Here is a 25,013-nt window from a genome sequence, read left to right as displayed (position 1 = left end):
TGATATGATTCTACCCTAGGCAGAATATCCTACCTGTGGAGTTGCACTTGTTGGAGAATAAAAAGAACAAACATTGCTTCAGGTTTATGTATTCGTTTTATGATTCAAAAATGTCTATGCATAAGGCACATTCTAATATCAACAATAATAAATAAAATAATGTTTTGGACACGGTATATTATGGTCGCAACTCGCAACTGATGACATTTGGCACATCTACACACCCATGCACAAAAGATTCATAAGAACTTTTTCTTGGATCCCATACAAGAGTAATCAAAGACACAGAAGCCTAAGCCTTTACACAATAATGTAAAAATGTGGCTTTCGGTAGAAGCAGAAAGCAAATAACTGGGATTATCTCATCACAGGAGGAATGGAAGAGGGAGAGAGCAGGGTTGGACAAGTGGAAGCTGCCATATTTGATATTTTATTTGCTAAACTCCTCCCGTAGGGCACAAAAGCGTGTAACTGGATTGATTTCAAGATGGTCTGCGCAGCAACAAGCCTGTTTGGATGCAAAGTGCACCTCGGGCTCTGTCAAAGGCAGCTGAAAAAGAGTTTTATCCACCACATTGACTAAAACAGAACTGCCCGCAGTGGATGCGTGAGCTGTGTCGCAAGGTGTGTGTTAGTGCACTGGTTCCCAAACGCCGGGACTGGTCGGGACCCATTTGTGGGTTGCAGACAGATTTTAAAGGGGTCCTTTTGTTTTTTGTTTCCTACATTTAGTTTTTTAATTATTATTCTTCAAAATATTAAATAAATAAATAAATAAATCCCATTTCATGAATTAAAAACAAAATTCAAAGATGAATTAAAAACAAAATTCAGTGATGAATTAAAAACTAAATTCATGATTTCTTTCAGTAATTTCATGAAGAAATCAAAGAAAAATCAGAGGAATTCCATAAAATAGAAGTAGTGATCTTCTAGCTGAGTAGCTGATCTACAAGCTCAATTGAAGCGATGCAACGTGAGCTTGTAGATCTGCTGTTTTCACTAGTTTGGGCCGTGGGCAAACGTCTAATTTCTCTTTTGAGTTTTGAGCTAAAAGGTTAATTGGAAGTTAATTGGATTGCTAGTGTGTATGTGTGGGAAGCAATAGTGCAATGCCATCACCAAATAGGAATAGAAAAGTATTCAAATAATTTAACAGCATATTTCAGTAAAACGTGGTGTGACTACGCAAAGTTGTCACCGCGGCAGCTGTCACTTTGTCTCGACTGACAGTGAATGTCCCACCCCTCTGTGCTGGTAAAGTCTGGCGTCTGGCGCACGGGAAAGGAGTCTGAGACCGTGTTACCTTCAGGTTTGCCATTAGACCCTTCCTCCTGGGAATGGCAGGGCACAGGACCGGTCCCTTCCTCCTGCGAGTTGCAGGGCAGAGGACCGGTCTCTTGGGAGTGACCGACCGCGGCCTGCATGACCGAAAGCCACGCCATGTCCGCCTCTGTGGGCGGGGCGTCGAGCGCCAAGGCCGCCTCCTCCCCTTCCTCCACCGTGGATCCCAGTTCTACGTCGTCTTCGTCCCCGTCCACCTCGTGTCCTTCCTCCTCCACGGGACTCCGCCCCTGCGACAGGTCCGAAGCCGCCCGCTGCTCCGCGCGCGTCTCCGCCCCTCTCCTGTCAATCACGCTCGTCTCGGCTCCCTCTCGGGGCTCGTCAAACGGCGCAGGTGTGTCCTCCTCCCCGTCGCCGGCGCCATCTGCCCCGGCGCCGCTGCCAGCTGCGTTGCGTTCCCAAGGCGACACATGTGTGCTTCCTGTTCTGTCATCTTGATACAAGAGGGAGAAGGGAGATGAGAGAGCACGGTCATTTTAAAAAGGCCCATGACATTGTCAATACATGTCATTGTCTATTCACACAGTCATACATTGTATGTAAACATAGACCATTTTCCCATTACATTACATTATAAAATGTAGTTAATGTTTGTATATGTATTCTCCATAGTCGTTAAAATGTTCCCAGACTTGTCTGAATTATTACAGTCAATTTGGTGAGACATTGACTGTTAACACGTGATGGACATTTTAATACCGTCTGTAAATCAATCTTTCCCCCAGGGACCATTTTTGGCTAGACTTTTCAAATAAATCTATGCATAAAAATCCAATGGCAACATAACTTTGACAAACTCAAATTGCACAATAAAACTTTGTGTGTCGTTGGATACTTGGATTACCTATAGTGTATCTCAAGCAAGTTTTAAGTCCCTGCAAGATTCTCCTGAAATAAAATAAAAGCTTTGGAAAATGGTTGGCAGTTAATGTCGAGTATTCCGTGAATCATAGCCGATCTAAACGTCCAGACGCCAGAATAGTCCTACAGCTCACCTAGTCCTACATTCACATACTGTAGGAAAACAGCAGTGTTGATTTCGTCGACTAAAACTATGACGAAAAATGTGTGTCGACTGCGTTTTTTTTTTCACTGACGAAAACGAAATAAAACGAAATAAAAACTAAGCTGTGATGACTAAAACTAAGACTAAATATATTGACAATTTCGTCAACAAAATAAAAACTAGACTAAAACGTTAGGGAGGGACTAGTGGAGGAGAAAGTCATTTTATGTTTGGTTGCTCTCAGGTGTTGCTTGCTGAAAATAGCCGATCTACAAGCTCACAACGCGTCGCAGCGCGACGCGTTGTGAGCTTGTAGATCGGCTATTTTCAGCATGCAACCAAGTGTAAAATCTGTCATTACGATGCCATCAAGGCCTGCCAAAATACATTTTAGTTGACTAAATCAACTGTAGATTTAGTCAACTTATGATATTTAGTCGACTAAAATTAGACTAAAACTAAAACTTTTCAGGTGACTAAATTATGACTAAAACTAAATGACATTTTATTCAAAAGACTATGACTAAAACTAAATCAAGATTTGCTGTCAAAAACAATACTGGAAAACAGTTATTTATCCTGTTTCCTTAGAGCTGAAGTTAAAGACCTAGTGAAATGGCCTTTTGGGGCATTTATTTTATTGTCTGAAATGCAAGCCTGTCAGTTTCTGAACCAATCAGAAGGGACCAGCCCTTCAGGCGATGGGACGGCTCATGTATGCCCAATGTTTGTGTTTGTAGCTTCCATTAGCCTGCAAACGGCAGGCAGAGGGACACGGCCAGTGGGCCAGTAGTATAGAACGTTTGTTACCAAGTTGCTTATTATTCCAACCTATAATGTTTACAGACACATAATTTATAAGTTTACAAAATGAGTAATACCGGTACATAGTTAACTTTGGACGTCACCTTGAATGAGATTCAAAACAGAGTAGCTCTAATTAAAATCAGCTGTGTTTGGAGGAATATGCAGCAATGGGAATCAAACAGGTGAATGTAATCAAGGTTAATTTATATTCAAGAAGACCTGTCCTATGTCATCAAGCAGCATGTTTCTGTTCAAAGGAAATAATTAAGAATGGGCTATTTAGGGACTTTTGATATAAAAATACACAAAAATTGTTTATTTTCAATTTTCTGGGCATCTAGTGTACCACGGATAAGCTCTAAAAGTGTGAAAAACATATTTTTCATTTCACAAAGTCTTTAATGCTAGCTGGGTGATTCTTGGGGAAGGGGGCTACCTCCATAAACCCCATAAACAGTAAACAGGGTAATCCAAGACACTGTAGCTCTTCTGAAGAGGTTGGCCTTGACTGTACCTCCGGAATGTCTCTGGATGTGCTTCACCAAAGCCATGCTTTAAATCACGAGAGAAATGAAATTTGATTTAATGCAAGAGGGAAAACATTGCTCCTCTGGAATTTGACCACTGAGAGCGGAGAGTCACTTCAATTACTTTATGACAGAAGTGCCTCCATGGCAACAGGCTAAATATAGCACCTACGCCCCAGACAAGGGGACACAAAGCGTGACGCCCCGCATCTTGGTGACGGCAACAGCTTAGTTCTGCCTCCACGCTGGAATAAGCTCTCACTTGGGGGACTACTGACCCATATTTGTGAATGTGGAGCCAAAAAGGTTAAAGACTGCTCATAGACCAAACCCAGCACCCCACCTTTCCATACAGAATATACACACACACACAGAAACAGAGAGAAACATTGTATGAATTAGCATCCATATTTATGCCCCCCCCCCCCCCTCTCTTTAACAGAGAACACGGCAGAAGTCTTCTGAATGTCAGCGGGCGAGAATTTGCTTTCACATTTCCAAAATGCCACGGCATTTGGACAGCTTGCACCGCCGAGGAGCCGACAGGACCAAGAGGATGAGCGAGGAAAAATGGATCCTGGGTCAAAAAACAAGGGAGGACGGCGGGAATTGTTTAGCGGGCGCCAGCTAATTACAGTGTGTACACCATCGGGTGTGGGCACTGTTGACGATGAATCCTGTTACACGCAATTACACACTCACCTTTGGTTGGCTGCGTTCTTGGCTGTGCGCGGGGCTGAGGTGTAGCACCTGCTGGATGCAGCTCGGTCCGCAGGTTCTCGGTAAGGGTGATGCTGTCTCGGCCCACTGTATAAGCCCAGCCCAACCAAAAGAAGAAAGACCACCGTCACTTTTGTGAACAAATGCACAAGAAAGAGAGAGTCTCACAAAGTGGCTTTCGGAGGTTGGTGGGTGGTGAAATGACTGAATGCAAGTTGCATGTTACTTGATGAAGACCAACTAATCCAAGCCCATGAAACATGCACACAGACAACCAAGGCCTGTAGCCTACTTTATTTTCAAAAACAGCACAATCACAAGCTCACGACGTGTCACAGCGCGACACGTGAGCTTGTAGATCGTCTATTGTCGATGTGCGTCACATTGCGCAACCAAGTATAAATTAGCTATAACAGCGCACGCACACACACACACACATAGGCGTGCGTGTGCGCACAGCAGTGCTCACAGGAAGTGGCTGCAGCCCGCTGTCATCTGTCTTCATTAGTGATGGCTGCACGGCTCCTGGGCTGACGCCATATGCTACTCACAGGGGACCGTGCACTATATACTAGACACCAAAAACACACACGGCCTCCCATACACACACACAAGCCTGCAAGCATGCACGTAGGACTTTGCACTCCCAAATGATGTGAATAGGCAAACCTCCCCCAGTTTCTGTGACCAGTCAACCATGAGACACAGACACAAACTGAAGAATGAGAAAATGGATGACTAGATGACACAATGTGTGAAAATCATGAATGGTGAATGGAGACCATATTGTTATGAATGCTGGCCACATAGTTATGAATGCACAGCGCTTACATTGACAAAGAAATGTTGGTAGGCACGGGGGTGGGAGTGTAGCTAGTAGTACATCTCAGATTGAGCTGATGGTTGCTCAATCTCACTCCTCTGGACAATATTTTTTTTAAATCATTGGAAGTTGAAAACCTTTCTGTTTAAATAAGTAACCATTGATATGCAGGTCACAAGTTGGTTGACATTGACATGATAGAAGATGACAAGCTGAATGAAAGCTGTATAATTCAGTGGTTTATAACTCTGGCACAGACGACAGTCTCTCGTCCTGTGGCTGTGACTGGCATTATGGTTCAAAGTACAGTTAATTAATTCACAACAACTGTCACCTTACTCACATGTCATGATACTTAGTTGGATGGATTAAGATGACCCCCTTTCACACAAAACATGGTGGTTCTTCAGCAGCTGTAGGGTGGCTGGGGTGCTATATACAGTACTGTACTGTGCATATAGCACCAATGCCCTAATAAGAACCGGTTAATCTCCTTCATATTTTTTAGAGGCCCTCTTAGTTTAGTATATTTGCGGAAATATATTTTTAAAATAAAATAGAGTATGTATTTCCTGGGGTTAGCACACTAAAACAATAGTTCTCAACATTTTTGCCCGCCAAATAAATATTCCAGGGCACCTAAAGGAGACATGTCTGCCTGTTATCCAGCTATGCAGACTCCAAACCTCTATTGGTTCTATATATAGCACCATTTGATGAAGGTGCTATGTAGCACCTATGATTACAAGCCAAAGAACCACATTTAGTGCCATCTAGCACCCTTTCTGTTTAGGGTGCATTTTAGCGTGTGAAAACGAAAATGAAAATTCAGGCTGAGTGTCAGGCCGTCTATACATCGTGGCCTATGCATTCAAAACAGATGTCAAATCTCTCAGATGTAATCTCGGCGCGTCTCCCTCGGTGAACAAATAGATCGCTGTCTGTATAGCTTTAAGCCTTCTTCCAGACACGGCCCAGCTCTCACAGTTTGTTGAATTCCACAGCCTGCCCTGTAAAGCTTATAGGTAGTGCCGGTGATTAGGTATGCAGAGCGGGGTGCAGACTGAGCACAGCAGTAAGTCTGCATGAACCAGCCCAGCGCTCGTGAGGAGCGCCCAGAGACCAGCTGCGTGGTAGCTGCCAGTCCATAACGTCCAGCCTTCTCTTGAACACTCACAGTTTACTAATATAAACACACACGCACGGGTGGGCGATAAAGGTGATAAATATCGTTGAGGCGATACAATGTCTCCACGATATTCCTTTTCAGAGATATCGTATATATCGTGATAAAATGAGGGAGCCTTATAAAAAAATCCTGTTGAATTGTTAATTCAGAGTTTCATTGCAGAATTCATTTGAATCTGCATTTTGGTCTAAATCAGTAGTTCTCAAACTTTACAATGTCAAGGTCTCCCTTAACTCTGACAGTCTACAGACCAAATGGACGCGTTACATACTTGTAAGGGTCAATTTAGACCTCACAAAAGGATTGTTTTCTTTTAGTTGTTTTACCTTGTAGGTGGTTGTACTGTAATAACTTGAAAAATAACCATAAAAACCAACATGAAAAAGAATCGCGATAAGATTGTGTATCGTGATACCGCTTGGAAAAATATCGTGATATTGTATTTTTCCATTTCACCCAACCCTACGCACGGTACATCATACTGACAGAAAGTGAGAAGGAACTGAACACGCACGCACGCACAAACGCAACCTCATATTTTACATTACAAAGCCCAGGACACAAAAAGGAAGCAGGTACACTCAACTGTCAACTATTCGTCGTGGCAGGTTATGAGTAAGCACTCACACGCACTGCTGTGTGTCTATAGTCCACTGTTCAAGACAACACAAAAGCTGCGTCATCCGACCACAACAGACTCTGCAATGATACAACCACCGGCAGGGACGTGCTGGGCCCCTGATTCAGCCCGGGAAAAAGAGTTGGAGAGGCCCTCATTGCGCGCTATAGAGAGAGATCTCTCTCTATAGCGCTGCTGCTACTCAAAGATTTGGGACAAAGTGACAAGCCAGTGGGCCAATTACATGAGTTCTATTTCGTCGTTGTCGGGTGGAAACCTTGTATGTCCAAAACCGTTTGTTTTGTATTTATCATTTTAAAAATGATTTTAAACTAGTCGAAAAAACAGCCGATCTACAAGCACATAAAAATGATTTTAAACTAGTCGAAAAAACAGCCGATCTACAAGCACACAACCTGTGCTTGTAGATCTGCTGTTTTCACTACTTTTGTGCAAACAGTTACATTTTTACTTTTGTGCAAACAGTTTAATTTTTTCCTAATGGCCGGCCTGGACCGGCCGGGAATGAACCGGCCGTTCGGGAGTTGTCCCGATTTTCCCAATGGCCAGCACGTCCCTGACCACCGGTACCGCACATGCATTCAGTATCCAGCATGCGTGTGTGAGCCCTGCCACACGCCTCTGTCTGCTCCTACAGGTTTTGAGTGCGCTATACATTCGGCGCACACTCCTTTGGCAGGGGGACAGGATAGAAGTCTATCATAACTCTATCCGAGTCAGCTGACGGTGTTATCCGCTCCAATACATTCTCTCGTTTTCTCTCATCCTGGCTTTCTAGTAATAGACCATGGCCCTCAGTGCCATCCTGTTTGCTTTTATTTCAACCAGTCCAACAACTCCATATCTCATCAAGGCCGCCGACTGGCATTCTCTTTCTCTGTCTCTTTCTCTCGCTGGTGGACAGCGTGGTTGTGAGGCACTTTGGGCCCTCGTCTACAAATTCCCTAATAACGGCACATTCCCCTAAATGTGTTTGTAATGTGGGCAATCATTTTCAGTAATGGATGCTTGTCAGTTTTATGGCTGTGAGAATGACGGTCTCATGACAGGGTACCTCCATCCAGCCGCAGCCCCTCCACCTCTCCGTTTCTCTGCTGTGGCTCATTGTCAGCGTAACATCGCCCTCCAGTGGCCAAGAGGAGAACAACATTTTTGAGATGGTACAATTGTTTCAGTGGGAAGATATTTTCTGGCTGAAAGTGAGGTTTGGTGACTTGACAGTTTTCTTGCATTTTCGGTTCAGCATTTGTTTGACTCACTTATGCCATAATTTGTTCTGCCGTCTACTCTAAAGTAGGCATCAGTATGTCTCTGAGGAGATTATTATACTTACAAATGACTATTTCTGCCAGCTGTATGAAATGCTTTTTAGGGCCCAACAGTTAGAATTATTAATGGGTCGTATTGGAGATTTAGAGATAGCCTGCTTTGGCTTTCCATATATCACTACTGACATACACAGCACCAGTAATGCCACCAATTAATTTTGTATTTGGTCATTCAATGGTGTCACATGGTGAAAATAGACGATCTACAAGCTCACAATCATGAGCTTGTTGACTCGCTATATTTGAAAATGTTCCCTGGAATGGGGATGCTGCATTGAAAGTGTTTGGTAAGTAATTATCTAAATATGTTAATACGATAACTTTAATTCAATTCACATAATATATCTATACTATAATTTTGCGAATGTCTGTCTGTCTGTCTGTCTGAGTGAGTGTCTGAGTGAGTGTCTGTCTGTCACAGCGTTTCTCCTCAGTGGCTGGAGCAATTGATCTGAAATCGCATCACCATAAGCATATGAACACACCTGACATAACTGTGAAGCCCGTTTGTCACTTTCACAAATCGTATGCTGTATATTAGCATTTTTATGGTGTATCTACTATCTATTCTGCATCTAGCTTGAGGCACATCTATTCTGCATCTAGCATGAGGCAAAATGTTTAACCAGCTCTGTGTGTGTGTGTGTGTGTGTGTGTGTGTGTGTGTGTGTGTGTGTGTGTGTGTGCAGGCAGGCGGGTGTGTGTGCAGGCGGGTTGGCTGGCCCTCTTTCAGATGTTGTCTGTGTGTGTGTGTGTGTGTGTGTGTGTGTGTGTGTGTGTGTGTGTGTGTGTGTGTGTGTGTGTGTGTGTGTGTGTGTGTGTGTGCAGGCAGGCGGGTGTGTGTGCAGGCGGGTGGGCTGGCCCTCTTTCAGATGTTGTCATGTAGATCGGTACACAGTATCTCTGTAGCCTTTAAACGAACCGGGTATTTCTTACATTGATGCTCCTACATATTATCATGCAAGCACCAGAAAGTTACTTTCCATCCCTCATATACTGTGTGCACAGTGCACACCCCATAACCCACACACTGCACATCATTTCGGAGCTCATATCTTTGAACGGGTAAGGACTAGTTGTATTAAAGTGCCGTATTGCATATTTGCATTTTAGAATGCCATTTAGATCTCACAAGGCCTGGGATTATTGTTCATCCCATTTAGCAGTTAGCATAGCATCTGACTCAATCTCTCAATATAAGAGGTACAAGAGGTATTTTACAACCCGTGAAAGTATCCGTGTTGGCAGTCCGCCTATTGAGTAGAAAATGATATCACGAGCACAAACAAATGGGTGGTCAATGGAGTGGACACATTGGAAAAGGTGGGCATGAGGTGGCACGCTTTCTGGGCGAGTGCCCAGGTTTGTGCTGGCATGACATAGTGGAGGGCATGGATGGGGTAAGTAGGGCAGGAGGAACACATACTCCCAATTCCCAGAGATATGTGGTAGGTCAAGCCTGAGACGCAGCCGTAGAGGGGAAAAGACACACTCTCGTTAATGACACAACATCTGACATTTGCTGGCAGAAAAAGGAATCATTGTTTTCAGGTGTGACTCGACAGTTGAACTAACTTGACGAGGACTTGGCGAAGAAAGCTAAGTATCTGTTTTCAGTTCAAACTTTAAGGTAAAAAGAAATGTTAATCTACTACTACTAATACGTAAATTCAAATGGTACTTAGGAGATAATTTTGTTTAGTCTAATTCACCGTTTCTCAAACCTTAAAATGTCAAGGTCTCCCCTTAACTCTGGCAGTGTACAAATGGAACCCGTTAGGGTTCATTTGGTTCCATTTGTAAACTGTCAGAGTTACAGACTTGTATGGGTCAATTTAGACCCCCCTAAAGGAACCCACAGAGTCCCCGGAATCCACTTTGAGAACCACTGGTCTAATTCATGCAAAACCTTGTGAACCATGTACACTCAACACACGAATGTTTGTTACTGGTATGTTGGTCACATGTTCTTTTCAGTGTCTCATTACAAGGAAATGGCATCCTGATAAGACAATGTTGCATCACACTCATAGCTGCACACAGAACAGGGTAAACAAGGATATAGCTTACAGTTGTTTGATTACAAAATGTAAATGAGGAGGCGATCCACTGAGGGAGTGACGGTGCTCTGTCTGAGAATTAACTTTTTTTAAGTTTATCACTGTCTAGTGTCTAGTACCCTTGGTGCTATGGCCCTCCTGTTGTCAGGCAGGCAATGGGTCATCTGGGTCTATTTTGTGCCTAACAGTGTAAAAGCCCTGCTTAGCTGCCCCTAGAGGCCGTGCTACACATTACACCCCCGCATGGCAAGGGCGTAACGAGGGGGATTGAATGAACTGACGTATTCTTCATTAGAGCCTCACGGTCTCGCTACGATGACGGACAGCGTATTCATATTAACATATTATTACACATCTCAAAGTGATTGCGAACCAAGATTGTAGACGATGATAATGGCAATGGCCAAATTCCGGTTCATAAACTGGATAGATTGCCATGTTATAATTCTTTTCTAATTAAGTTTGAAAGACTTGCAAGGCGGAGACAGAGAGACTGCGTCACAGTCGTCTGGGCACTACTACTGGGCATTACAGAGCCAGGGGTGTCGCACCGAATTCAGGGCCCTGGGTGCTTTAACTATTGAAAAATAGCAGATATACAAGCTCACAGCGCGGCACCGAGTGCCGCGCTGCGAGCTTGTAGATCTGCTATTTTTGAAAAACGTGACATTTGTGCAAGTCTTTAAATATTTCAAATCCTTCTAAGGTTTTTTTGAAAAAACGATATTTCTATGTCAGTGGTGCTCAAACTTTCTCATGTGAAGGAACCCCAAAATTATATGTATTTGGCCACAGACCCCCAATCTCAAAATATTTAGTTCCAGAGACTCCCCCCCCAGGAGCAAAATTTGAGTTACAAATGTTCGCTTGAAAAATACATATATTCAAAGATTTGCACACGTTTTCACGATTTCTCAAAAATAGCAGATCTACAAGCTCGCAGGGCAGCACTCGGTGCTGCGCTGTGAGCTTGTATATCTGCTTGTGACACCCCTGTACAGAGCTAACCCTACACCTGAAACCCACCTGGAAGACTCCACAGGCCTGACAGCTCCAGGGTCTTTAACTTCTTCTCCAGGTCTGCAACTCGGTTTCCGAGAATCCTATGGAGACACACGTCAACTCATGTTACTTAATATGTTTGCATGCATGTTGTGTGCCTTAGTGTTTGACTTGGAGGCGGAGGAGGATTCTCACAACAGGTAGATAAACATTAGCGGGGGATTATGATGGCGAGTCTAAAAAGGGTGGCTTTATAATTCAAGTGTGTCTACAGCAGGCACACACAAAGACATCTAAGGGGTCTTGAGCCCCTGCCCTTTTATGCAATTTTTACTATGGTGAAAGAAATGCAAATGCCCTCTTTCCATGTCATACCAGAAGGCAGCATTCAATAGAATTGCCTTGTCAAAACTCTCCTGAACTTGAATGCAGCATCTTATGTTGAAGGAATTGCCCTCTCTGTGTAGAAATCTATGCCATTACGCCACATCTCCAGTATTGACTTGGTTATGCTTAGTTCAGTGTGGTTTCACACACCGAAAATAAAGGTCTGCTATTTTCTAATAAATAGAAAGGTCTGCTATTTTCGGTGCTTCCACCAAAAGGCCCTTTTGGAAATTCCAGCCCCTGCCTCTCTAACAGTCTCTGCACGTCCCTGGTCTACAGGAATGTACTCTCTGTGATGGGGAAGGAGACAGTAGGTTGCAAAGTTCATCGGCTATGCACGTATGCGCCAGACGAGGAAATGGGAACAGAAGAAATGTGCTGAGCTAGCTGCCACCTGCACCAGCTGTGGTAATGGTGGTCGTAACACGAGATGTCACCTGTTTCAGCTGCTAGTACCGTCTGGCAAGCAGTTCCACAGCCTCGAGGCCCGGAGCAGCAGGCTAGAGACAAACACTTCTACCAGGCAACCAGCTTTATGAACAACGCGTTCGTAAACCTGGTTGTTGCACGCACGCCTACTACCCCCAGAAACACAAGAATGTTACTGTGTACTTACACTGTATGAGATACCAGTAAGACTCCCTAAATCGGGAGATAAGCGACTGTCAGGTCGCATACACAAACTTTAGAAGGCAATGGTAGCCAATTAGGAGGGAATATGGGAAATGGGACAGATCCATGCTGATGGCATGACTTTAGAGATAGTGTGTAGTGTACCGCTTTGCGTGATTTTAGGAGCAGTGTCCAAAAATTTGTTTTTCAAGAATCGGCCTCATGGTGGCGCTAGAAGAGGGCCATGAGAGAAATGAGGGGTGGAGGTTGTGGTTTGGCAACCAATGTGTGTGTGTGCAACGTTTGGCATGGATAGGGGCAACGTGGCAGAGATATGAGTAGGGCAAAAGTGTGACGTGACGTGTGACTGACAGGCTGACAGACAGACAGCCAGTGGAGGTTTTAATAGTAACTGCGACCTGACGGTCGCAATGACAAATACAATATTGACTTGAATTGAGTTATACCATATCATCGTTATCATTTGTGTGTAGTTTATCTATTACTGTCCTCACCATCATGGGATCTCAATCCCCTCAAGGTGTATCTGGTGGGGAGCTTTTTGAGCGGTGGTCACACCGTCTCCTATACGTGGCCGTGTGTGTGGGTATGCGTCCGTCCGTGTCTGTATGTAGCCTGCAGTACCTTTTCTGACCACACATGTTAAGGGAGGGGCGCTGTTTCAGTTCACACGAGTGTGATTTTCTGTTCTCCATGGGGACAAGGGACGTCTTCATGGTTATGGCCCACAATTATGAAAACATTCAGACTGGGGTTATGATTGGAGTTAGGATTCAGGGATATAGTTAGGGTTAGGAGTGGTTGTGGTTAAGGTTGGCTTGGGCCAGCATGTTTCCACAAGTATTACAAACGTGTGTGTGTGTGTGTGTGTGTGTGTGTGTGTGTGTGTGTGTGTGTGTGTGTGTGTGTGTGTGTGTGTGTGCGTGTGCGTGTGTGTGTGCATGTGTGTGAGTGTGTGTGTCTGTGCGTGACGTGTGTGTGTGTGTGTGTGTGTGTGTGTGTGTGTGTGTGTGTGTGTGTGTGTGTGTGTGTGTGTGTGTGTGTGTGTGCGTGCGTGTCCATGTGCTTCAGGTCCCACCTGTTGGTGTGCCTCTGGTGCTGGATGACCAGGTTCTTCTCATGGATGGTCTCCAGCAGAGCTGTAGCCAGAGACTTGAGGTCAGCGATGGACTGAGGGGTGGCTGGCAGGCTGCAGCCCTGCTCCTCCATCAACAGCTCCTGGACTGAGGGAAGAGAAAGAGGCAAGGAGAAAGTTACGAGCGCCGTCGGACAGAGCGACATTTGCGTGCTCACACACACACACACACACACACACACAGGAAATGTGGTGCCTTTGCTGGCCTAGAGGGCCGGGCAAGTGTTCAGGCTACAGTACCCCACGTTGTCCGGGTTATTGTGTGGGTCTCCCTCTCTCTCTCATCTTCCCCCTCCCTCTCTCTCTCTCCCTCTCGCTGATCAAGCTCTGGTCTGATGTCACACACGACCGAAAGCGTTGCCTAATAACAATGGTGATTTGCGCTGACGTCAGACGACACACACAACAAAAAGTGTGTGTATGTATATCTCTTGAGTTGCCAAACTACACCTGCAATATACATTATGTATTAATCTATTTTGTGTGGTATGGGGAGCAGGTGGCATGGGTCAGAGGAAAGAAATAAAAGACAGAGGTGAAATAAAAAGACGCAGCATGAGAGGCGTTAAGGAGAAACAGAGAAATACAGCATATGTCATTCTTATCTCTATTCAGCTTTGACTCTGAACCATACTGTGCTGCTCCTGCCTGCCACTGTGAGTCAACATGGAAGAATGCCACCTACTCACTGTACTGTACACTCATTACTACCCTATTGTGTGTCCCTTGTTGGCGGTTTGAAAGTTATGCACAAGATAATTTATATGGACTTTAATGCGTAAAGATATGGGAGGTGAGAAATTGGGAGGTGGGAAATTGAGAACTTTGACCAAATTAACAAAACTGTCCACATGTAAACTTGAAATTGTGCATGGTATTTTATGCACCTACTAAGATAAGTATGTAGGTGAATAAATTGTGAGAAATCACACCATTATGTGATAAAATTATCAGATGCCAGAAAGTGACATGATCGATTGTCAAGTCACATAGTGTCGTGACTTGTTACTTGAGAAAATGAAAGGTTACCAAGGATTTATTTCTCTGAATTGTACTCGATCCCATAGTTTATGGCCTGTTTTTACTAATGCACTTCTGAAAATAACCATAACTATTAGCTGATAACGACATGCGACATAGGGATGCCAGGCTTAAAGCGGTCAACCTTTAAAGAGGTGGTGCCATAGTTTTGTCCTTTTTCTGTTTTTTATGTGTCTATGGAGTTAACATTACACTAATAGACCCCCAGGTGTGTTTGTGCCTTCCCTGTCTATTTTTGGTTTCTTCCTGAAAGCTGAAAGCCTCTAGAGTCAAAAGGCCCAGTCGAAAAACACAGATTTAATGACATCATAAACTCATCCCCTCCTCTTTTACTATTTGCCCAGCCCAACACTGTGGGTGTGGCTAACTTCAGCTGGGTCACCACCCACCTGACAACCAGGCATATTTAATGAACTGGTGAGTGTGGCCACATAAAAACATAATTTTAACACTTTCTGTACCCTTTTTTTGAAAAGAATCTTCCTCCCTACCTGATCATGATACCTGATGACCCTTGGGATAATAAAGGTATCTATCTATCATCATGTTTTAGGGGGGAAAGAAATCATGGCACCCCATCTTTAATGGTTTAGCATGCTCCTTAACACATCGGGTGCCCACGTGGTGTCTACGCGTCAATCTCTTTGATCTTTACGAGTGCCCAACGACGCATTTGACGCGTTGTACAGTAAACTATACTGTACTGTAGCTACTGCACTTGGCTACCGCGGTGATGAAACAACTCCATTTCCCAACATGCAGCGCGCAATTACGTCACCCGGACGTGCTGTGTGGCTCGTTGACTTCCTGTTTACCGGCTGCACAAAAATGCTGTTTTCTCCGGATTCTCTTCCTTTTTTCATTTTTTTCTCAAAACGGCAGCCTCTTCTACATGCCGTAACACAAACACTGTGGCTTAGAAATGATAAAAAACGGTCCTGACTGAAAGAAAAGATTTTCGCGAAATAAACAGGACATACTCGGATTACATTTACTCGGATTACTTTTCTCGCCAGTACTCTCGCCGGTAGGTAAAATGACGCGTTGCCATGGGCACCAGCAAATAAGACGTCAGAGATCACGTGGGCATCCGATGTGTTAGTAGATACACACCCACTAGATCAGGTAATGTAACTCTTATATAGATTCCCACCTTGTTTGGCAGACAGGACTCCAGTGAGTGCACGACTGTGGGAGCTTCCATATATATTCTTCTTCCTTTCCAGAGCTGTCTGTAGGAAGCCAAAATAAAAAAAATAAAGCCTGCATGTTTAACCCATTTAGGCCTAGAATTATTGAATGCTTTAACCAGTGAAAAATAGCAGATATACAAGCTCACAGCGCGGCACCGAGTGCCGCGCTGCGAGCTTGTAGATCTGCTATTTTTGAAAAAGTCATGAAAATGTGTGCAAATCTTTGAATATATGTATTTTCAAAGCGAACGTTTGCTGGGTGGTCCCTGGAACTAAATATTTTGAGATGGGGGTCCGTGGCCAAATAAATATAATTTTGGGGGTCCTTCACATGAAAGGTTTTGAGAACCACTGACATAGTAGTCTCTCAAGAACAGACAAACTGAGCTCCATTTAAGTGAAAAGGACCTTTTCTTTGACGATGGCTGGCCAGATTGCTGACATAGAAACATGGGTTTTTCAAAAAAACCTTAGAAGGATTCAAAAGACACTTATAGAATCGTGTCAAAATTCTAATTTTCACGATTTAAATAGCAGATCTACAAGCTCGCAGCGCGGCACTCGGTGCCGCGCTGTGAGCTTGTATATCTGCTATTTATTTTAATATTTAAAGCATAAAATATTGCGTCATAATGTGTTCAGGCCTAAATGGGATAATTAACTTAAATGTTTCTCTACAGTACTTTATTGTTGTGATTTAACCCTTACTCTGTCACACCACAATGCCATGAAGGGGTCCCATCTCTACCTTGTATTTCATGATGTTTGCTTTCAGCAGGTTGACCTCCTCTTGTACTTGGTTGAAACGTTCATGCAAATACCTAGCAATGGTCAGAACCACAACCAGATGACAGCTACAAGACAATCAACAGTGTACTATGCTAGCAGTACAGTATATGGATGTAATGTTAAACTGAATGACACAGTGATTGCATTGAGTTCAAACCTAACCTACAGTATAAACAGTAACCAGGTCTACAAGCTCAAAACGCATCACTTGTAGTGCCGCTATTTTCCCAGAATGTTCATATTATGACATGCCCAATGGACGGCCCTGATGGTTGATGGTTTGGAACTTGTCTCCATCCTCACTTTTCCTTTCTCTCTTCACTGTCCCAACTTCAGTTAAAAAGAAGAAATCCCTTAAAGCAGGGGTCTTCAATGTTTTCAGGCCAAGGACCCCTTAGTTGAGAGAGAGATGAAACAGGGACCGCCAAAACCTTTTCATAGATTCCATATAGTTTCATGGTTTGACAGCACATCATCAGTGTATTTTGGATTCATTTGTGTCAATTTGTGTTTTCAGATATTTAACCACTTGAGCCGTCAATACTAAAATAAACTTGACCTTTCACTCTGTACTTAGTCTGCTCTTTTTCCCCTCTACACTAAACCCCTTTGCCTAAAATAGCCGATCTACAAGCTCACAACGCCTCGCAGCGTGAGGGGTCGTTAGCTTGTAGATCGGCTATTTTTGGCTAACGTTCTCAGGGGAAAAAAAGTTCCTATCACACAAAGATTTGGTGGACCCCCTGTAGTAACTCTGAGGACCCCCTAGGGGTCCCAGGCCCCCTGTTGAAGACCCCTGCCTTAAAGCATTGTCTTTAAAAGTGCCATTCAGCTTGCCAAAAGTCTCGCGTGGCCAGACTGTTGACCCGGCACAAGAAGCCATAAAGCGGATGTGAAGCCTCCTTCCCACCGTTTCATTTTTACAGTCACGCACATTTACCCTAATATAAATAAAAGATTATCTAAGCATACATAGCTTGCTGCTTATCAGAAATGATATTTTAAAAATATAGTTTTGTGAACCTAAATGTTCGGGAGCTGTAGTTCCAGACTCTATATAGCATTCGGAGATTGTGGAATAGTTGTCTAGCTACGCGAGACTAGCTTGCCACCAACCTGTTCTCCATGCAAAGTGCGTCCACGTCAATGATGCGCCCTTCGTGTCCTCCCAGGATGTGGTTGAGCTCCAGGTTGAGGCGGTGTGCCTTCTCCCTGTACACGCCACCTTCTGCCTTCATGTCCTGTAGTTCGTCAGTCACAGCTTTTATGGTGTTCTCCATCTCCTCCATCTTGGGGGGGGGGGAAAAAAGGGCGGACAGCTACAGTAGCTGGAAAAACTAACAGAAAATGGAGACCCATTAAACCTTTTTTTTAACTCAATATTCTGGGCATCACTGCTGCTTACGGAGTACTCTCCAACATTTCAAGAGGCAATAAAATAGACCCTTCCTTGTGGGCTTATGTTCTTCTCTTCTAACAAGGCATAAAGTCATGGGTGTCTAAGTCGACGACAAAGAATTGTGCTGGTGTGCTGGTGAGTAACACATGTGTTACCGGTGAATAACACGGGTGTTACCGGTGCACAGAGGCCTGATGGAGAGCTTTGTAGGGTGCCATGATAACAACCATCTCCAGCTCAACTTCAGAAATACCAAAGAGCTGGTGGCAGACTACTGGGGTCTCACGATGAGGCCCCCCAACTCCCATCACAATCTAGGGGGAGGAGGTGCAGATGGTGGACACCTACACGTTCCTGGGAGTACACATGAACAATAAACTGGCCATCTATAAGAAGGGATAGAGCAAGCTGTTCGCAAGGAGACTCAGGTCCGTCAATGTGTGAACCAGGCTGCTGCACATGTTCTACCAGTCTGTAGTAGACTAGTCAGTGTCCTCTTCTTTGCCGTGGTCTGTTGGGGGTAACATTAAAACAACTGAACAAGCTGGGTGGGGAAGGCTAGTTCCGTACTTGAAGTTAAACCGGACAATCTGGAGGTGGCTGCGGAGTGGAGGACAAGGTGGAGGCTGTACTCTGTCCTGATGAACTTCTCTCATCCCTTCTATGATGTGATAGGGGGGAGCACATTCAGCCACAGACCAAGACTAATCCTCACCAATTGGGATCAATATATCTATCCATCTAGTCATATGTAAGACCGTTAGTACCCTCTTATAACTAACTCACCTGTAATCCTGCCTTCTCTAGCTGTCGTACCAAGTCCTCTCGCTCGTGCGCTGGGAAGTGACGTGACCCAACCTCTTCATCGCCCAGTCTCTGTCGGGTAATGGTCATTCTCAGGAGCTGTGTTTAAGGGTAGAGGATGTGTTATATTCAATGCTGTCCTGAGACAGACATGCAATACTTGCCACAATGTTAGAGGTGAAGAGTAACAGCCACTGTATTTAATTGGAGGGTGTTTTGTTTTGAATTTGTCAGATCAGTCAGTCCATCATAAGACGCAAAGCCTGATACAGAGATTTGACCATTTTCTGAAAGGTTTTGAAGCCATGTTGTACAGTGAATAGATACCCTGTTGCTTTTACTGTATAGACAGGCAAGTTTAAAAAGGGAAGGATTTGTGTTTTACCTATCTCTCAATGTTACATTATAAGTTAGTGTCCTTCAGGCAAGTACTTCACTGAAACCCCCATTGTTATTTTACTGTACATTTCTTTAGTTTTTTACTCCTGAGCGATAGGCCGGTTCAAAGGAGAAATTTGCAAAAGCGTCAGGCAAGGTGGGATTGTGTGTGTTGTAGGGCTGGGTGATATGACTTCAAATCAATATGGATTATTTAACACTTCTGCCTTGTGCGTAATATATAAAGAAAAGTGAAAATAGCAGATCTCATTTGCAAGTGTGATTCGAGTTTCGGTTGGTTGTTTAAGAATTTTCCCAAATATGGATATGACTGACGTCTGACAGCATATTGATGACATCATATATGGGCATACAAGGGACAAGGACGGAATGTGATGTCACAATGTGATGTAACAACAATGTGATGACATATGTCAGCTATAGAAAATTATATAGAGATCAGTTAACTGTGATCTACGGTCGCAATAAACCATCAATTATACAATTTACATTGATGTATTCCAAATAAAATAAAATATATCAAAAACTAACTTCTCGATTATCCGATTAACCTACAGTATAAGGCTATTGGTTCCAAATGTCCATTTTGATATACAGTATGTTCAGTTAATTGCCCAGCCAGCCCTAATGTCTAGATTGTGTAATATGTGCCTGTTACACCAGCAGACCTTGTTATCCCCCTGGGCCTCAGCCAGTCTCTGATTCAGCTCCTTCACCTCCTCAGCGAGCTGTTTTCCTCGCTCCCTCGAGTCTCTCAACAGCTGAGCCAGGTTCACCTGGGTAGAAAGTGAAGTGGTAGAATTATCTGGCAGGGTGCATCAAATGAAGTAAAAAAATAAATGTTGGCTTGCTGAAAACCGAACAAGTTCTCTGCTGACAAAATAGTATTTTACTTGATGCGGTTCTGCTTTGAATGCCTCCCAATGTATAAAGTGCTGTAATGGTTGATTTTGACACCTGGATCTCCGCTCTTAGTGTATGTCACCCTCCGATCTGACATAACTTGTTTCTGAGATTTCTCAATTTCTGGCACACAGTGGACAATGTGTGAGCTATCTCTGTCCATTAATTAATTGCCATCTGGTTATGTTTGTAGTCCCTCAAATAGCTTATACAGTACCTCCTAACCTCAACAGCAAACCTTTCTACAAAACTATCCATGGTACGCAGCCTGCCAGCAAACAAAACAATAAATAAATCACAACCGTACTAGTGTTTCTTACTAATCTCAATGCTGTTGTTCACACGTTTAGGAAATCTTGGAGAAGAAGTGCTGAAACGAACTTCGGCAAGGCACTGCATTCGTTTATTAACTCCGCAATGATGTAATTTTGTTCTTACTACCTTGCCAAACTCTGTTTTGGAAAGAACTTCTTTTAGCCTTGCATAGTCATCCGGAATCTCACAAGCTCAGTTTGAACTATGAGATAGTAGGAGTAGGAGTCGCTAATGTAGCAAGACAGATCGGCTTCCCTACCTGGATTCCCATTGAGGGTCTTAAAGATGACAACCTACGAGCAGCGACAAATCTTAAACAACATGAATATTACATATTAATAAACAATTTGTAAAAAAAAAAAAAAAAGTGTTGCAGCCTGAAAGATGGCATTCCAACTGGGTTTGGCAAGAGTTTGATTTCCCCATTGACTCTGCAGGTTGTAGATCATGACATGGTTTGTGGCTCTGGCTGGTTAAACAGCCTTGTGAGTCTTTCCAGACTTGCAATCAGCAAAGTGAAATGTGTGTGCTGGCGTTGCCAGGCTAGACAAGATTAGAGACAGGGGAATGATGTAGAAAGAAAAACAATCTTCTTCTTTCTACATCATTCTCCTGTCTCTAATCTTGTCAAGGCAACATTTTTAAAATTTCAATATATTTTTAATAAATGCCATCAATGTGCCATGGTGTACAACTTTAGTTTATAATATAAAAAAGTTCTATAACACTGAAATACTCTATAGAATTATCAATGGGATACATTATGCTTTACATCAACTGTAGTGACTATCTTGATCAAACCATTAACTACTCAGCCGGGCACAGGGAAACGGTTTTTAACACATTCAATAACCAAATGTCCAAACCTCCAGTAAACTGCCTGTCAGGTGATGTTCCCATTTAGCTTCACAGAATAGTTTTGTTTGCAAATAAAAGCAAACAATAAAAACCATATGATACCACTATGATACCCAAGTACCTGTCAAAATACTTTATAAACATTAAGGATGTCCATAATTACAACACCAGAGGCAGCGCCACAGATCACTTTCAACCCAGAGTCAAAACCAACAAAGGGTCAAACTCTTTTTTTCTGCTATACCACCAAAATGTGGAAAGCCTTACCGAAGGTCATAAAGGAGTGTGGATCACTAGCATCCTTTAAAATTGCCCTGAAGAATCACTTACAGGCAGCAGCCATTCGCAACTGGTAAAAAACTAACCTAGCCCAACCCTACCCTCCCCTGCCCCTTCTTTGTATATACTGTTTATTTAGACTTACTGTTTTTTTTTTTTTTTTCTTTACATATCTACTGCATAGTACTGTGTTCTATTTGTCTGTCATTCAATGTTATATGAGATACTTCAATGGTTTCCAGTGGAAATAAGCTTAGTCTTTTCATGGATCTCCTTTTAGTAGACCTTGTACCAGTGAACTGTACCGTCATGAAACTGTACCTTTTCCTATGCAAACTTCTAATAAAGTCTTCAATCAATCAGTCTTCAATCAATCAATCAATCAATCAATCAATCAATCAATCAATCAATCATCTCCCTACGAGTAGAATGGTTCCTTCATCAACAGTATACAGTACAATGCATTCATAAGCCACTGATTTGAAAGTTCAACAAGGAAGGAATTACCTGATTGCGTTTCTCCGGCGGCAAAGAGGGGTCACCATCCTGAAATATTACACATTCACATAAAACAGATTAGCTACCCCTTTTGGTTACTCATACATAATAAAGATGTGCTATTTAGAACACACAACCGCAACATGGATGAAGAAACTATGCCAGTCCAGGTTTGATTAAGCAGCCAGTCAACACACACACGTTGTTGCTTCTTGGTGTGAAAAAAGTGTGGAAAAAAAACCTGTGTTCTAATGGATCTAATGCAGTTATTATTTAGTCACCTGCTTTTGCTGATACTTTTCATTGGTTCAATATTTATATAACCCAGACACTTACTTACTTTCACTCTCAAAATGTTTGGGGGAAGAAAAAAAAAAGAGAAAAACATGAAAAGTTGAAATATGGAGATACAATGAAGGGTTTATCCCAGAAGCCCAGTATCACCCCTGGCCAGTAGATTAGAGCAGGAGTCTTCAACGTTTTCAGGCCAAGGACCCCTTAGCTGAGAAAGAGATGAAGCAGGGACCCCCAGTTTCATAGTTTGACAGCACAATCATCAGTGTACAGCATTTTGGATTCATGTCAATTTGTGTTTTCAGATATTTAACCACTTGAACGTCAATTCTTAATAAACTTGACCTCTCACTCTGCACTTAGTCTGCTCTTTTTTTTGCCGAAAATAGCCAATCTACAACGCCTCGCATTGTGAGGTGTTGTGAGCTTGTAAATCTGCTATTTTTGGCTAAAGTTCTCAGAATATGGACGTTAGGGTTCAAGTGATTAATATAAAAAAGGAGAAGAAAAGGTTTCTATCACACAAAGATTTGGAGGACCCCCTGTAGTAACTCTGAGGACCCCCTAGGGGTCCCGGACCCCCTGTTGAAGACCATTTGATTAGAGACCAGTTTTCTGCATTTGAATCCAGGTGGCTACTGGCTACCCCTACCTACAGTATACAGTCTTTCAGTGCTTCATCTGAGAACTGAGTATAGGTGAATATAGTGTACAGTACAGCCAGCAACAGACGTCATTGGGTCTACAGACAACTGAACTGGCAAAAGGACGACATAGTCACTTTGACAAAAAGATAAAGTAGAGTTTGTGGTCAACTCACAATGAGTTCCCTGTACTTGTTCTTGAGTCCCTGGTGGCGCTCCCTCAGCTGGTTGGCCATCAGCTTGAACTGATCTCTCTCCTGCTGGCAGGTGTCCAGCTCCTTGGAGAGGATGAGCAGGGCCTCCTTCTTACTGTCCAGCTTACGCTTACACACCAAGAACTACCACGCACACGCACACGTACGCACACGCACACGCACACACACACACACACACACACACACACACACACACACACACACACACACACACACAGAGAGAGAGAGAGAGAGAGAGAACAAGAGCAAAATGGAAGGCTATGTCAAATGAAGAATTATATTAGCTGACACGGACAAACAAGGACAACTCCCAGTCTGCTACAGCACACAGGGCAAGGAAAATAATATAGAAAATCACAGATTGATGATTTATGTTCTTTTACTGCTTGCTACCAAACATATTATAGTAGCCTATGACTATGGTATTATCAAATGAATAACGTAGACACACAGACAGACCACAGTATCGCAATAATACAATAATACTTCAGGCAGAGAGTGCTAGGAATCACAACTGACATTGTGATAGGCTATGAGCTGTGGTCAGAGTGGTCACTGAACTAATAAAAGTAACAGGCTTGAGACTTAGGCTATTCCATTAGCACAATCTCCTCTCTCTATGCCTCTTCATCTTCATAGTATAGCGTCAACCTTTGGTGCAGGTCATATCCACCAGTAGGAATAGTAAACAATGGGAGATTGCTGTGCAAAGAAAGAGTAAAGATAGATAGCTAACACACAGCCCAGGGTGCAGGCTGAATCTTAACAGCAACCCAGATCACCATAACCAAATTAAATAGCAGTAACACTGGGCTAAAATTATAAATAGGCATGAATGACAGTCCATCCATGGCTGTTAGAAACACTACTTCATAGTCATACTAGCCAATAAACACAACATTAAACCCACATCTATCTATAGAACATGTGCAATTGTCTTCTTGTAGGATATAATAAGCTGCATTTATTTGGCCTCAAGCAACGAGCAAACTGTGCTACAGACACTGCACTATGGAGGACGCAGCTGCTGCACACACAGGTGTCTCATCTGGAATTGTCTGAGAAAAGGAAAAGGATTTTTAGACAGTTTAAGTGGATGGGAGTCGCATCGGGTTCAGAGTAATGTCATTATGAATCATTAAGTACAGACAACACACGGGTATAAGTCAAAACAGGGATGTGTAAAGTAAACAGTGCACTCAACAGATGAAAGCTCTCTGCTCTGTGCCATATGGAACAGCCAGCATTATGCTTTCAGGCTGCACCTACCTCGCTCACAAGCCCCTGCCAATCACTCTCGCTCCTTTTGGAAGACTCCATCGTCGTCATCAGAAGACAGAGGATCTCCAGGCAGTGTCAGGATGATCAGGATGGGGGTTTTCGTCTCTTATTTCTTCCCACCAGACAGACAGACCAGTTGCCTACAGTTTGTTTATCCCTGTTGGTTCGGCAGGCAACGTCATTCATGCGGTTTGTGTGAAAAGGTGGGCGGGCCGCCTGCGGGGGCGTGCCGTGCACTACACCGTGGTGTAATGTAACTAAGTACATTTACTTAAGTACTGTACTTATAAGTAACATTGTAGGTATTTGTACTTTACTACTGGAGTATTTCCAATTTCCAGTACTTTTACTTCTACTCCACATTACATGTTGATGCCAATACTTTTATACTTTTATTCAAGTAAATTCTGAATACCAGACATACTTGTAACAGAGTATTTCTGCATTGTAGTATTGATACCTTTACTTAAGTAGCCTAACAAATATGAGTACACCACTGT

The 25,013-nt window shown here is 43.2% G+C and overlaps 1 protein-coding gene across 1 annotated transcript; it reads right to left on the bottom strand.

Annotated features, from left to right (window-relative positions):
• Nucleotides 1-1,184: 1,184 nt before the first annotated feature.
• Nucleotides 1,185-24,617, bottom strand: LOC308297942 (coiled-coil domain-containing protein 149-like; the record flags this gene model as incomplete). Its single annotated transcript, XM_080741506.1, has 12 exons — nt 24,502-24,617; nt 23,194-23,355; nt 22,089-22,127; nt 19,895-20,002; nt 18,810-18,926; nt 17,741-17,913; nt 16,584-16,656; nt 15,796-15,874; nt 13,545-13,689; nt 11,471-11,547; nt 4,387-4,491; nt 1,185-1,777 (listed from the first exon to the last, which is right to left on the bottom strand). Exons 1-12 carry the CDS (start codon nt 24,559-24,561, stop codon nt 1,185-1,187), a joined length of 1,731 nt encoding a protein of 576 aa, XP_080597632.1. The 5' UTR covers nt 24,562-24,617.
• Between the last annotated feature and the right edge of the window lie 396 nt (nt 24,618-25,013).

Source organism: Nannobrachium achirus (genome assembly GCF_963921795.1).
Source record: "Nannobrachium achirus genome assembly, chromosome: 14".
NCBI lineage: Eukaryota > Metazoa > Chordata > Actinopteri > Myctophiformes > Myctophidae > Nannobrachium > Nannobrachium achirus.
Note: the sequence above shows the minus strand (reverse complement) of the source record. Positions and strands in the feature narration are given on the sequence as shown.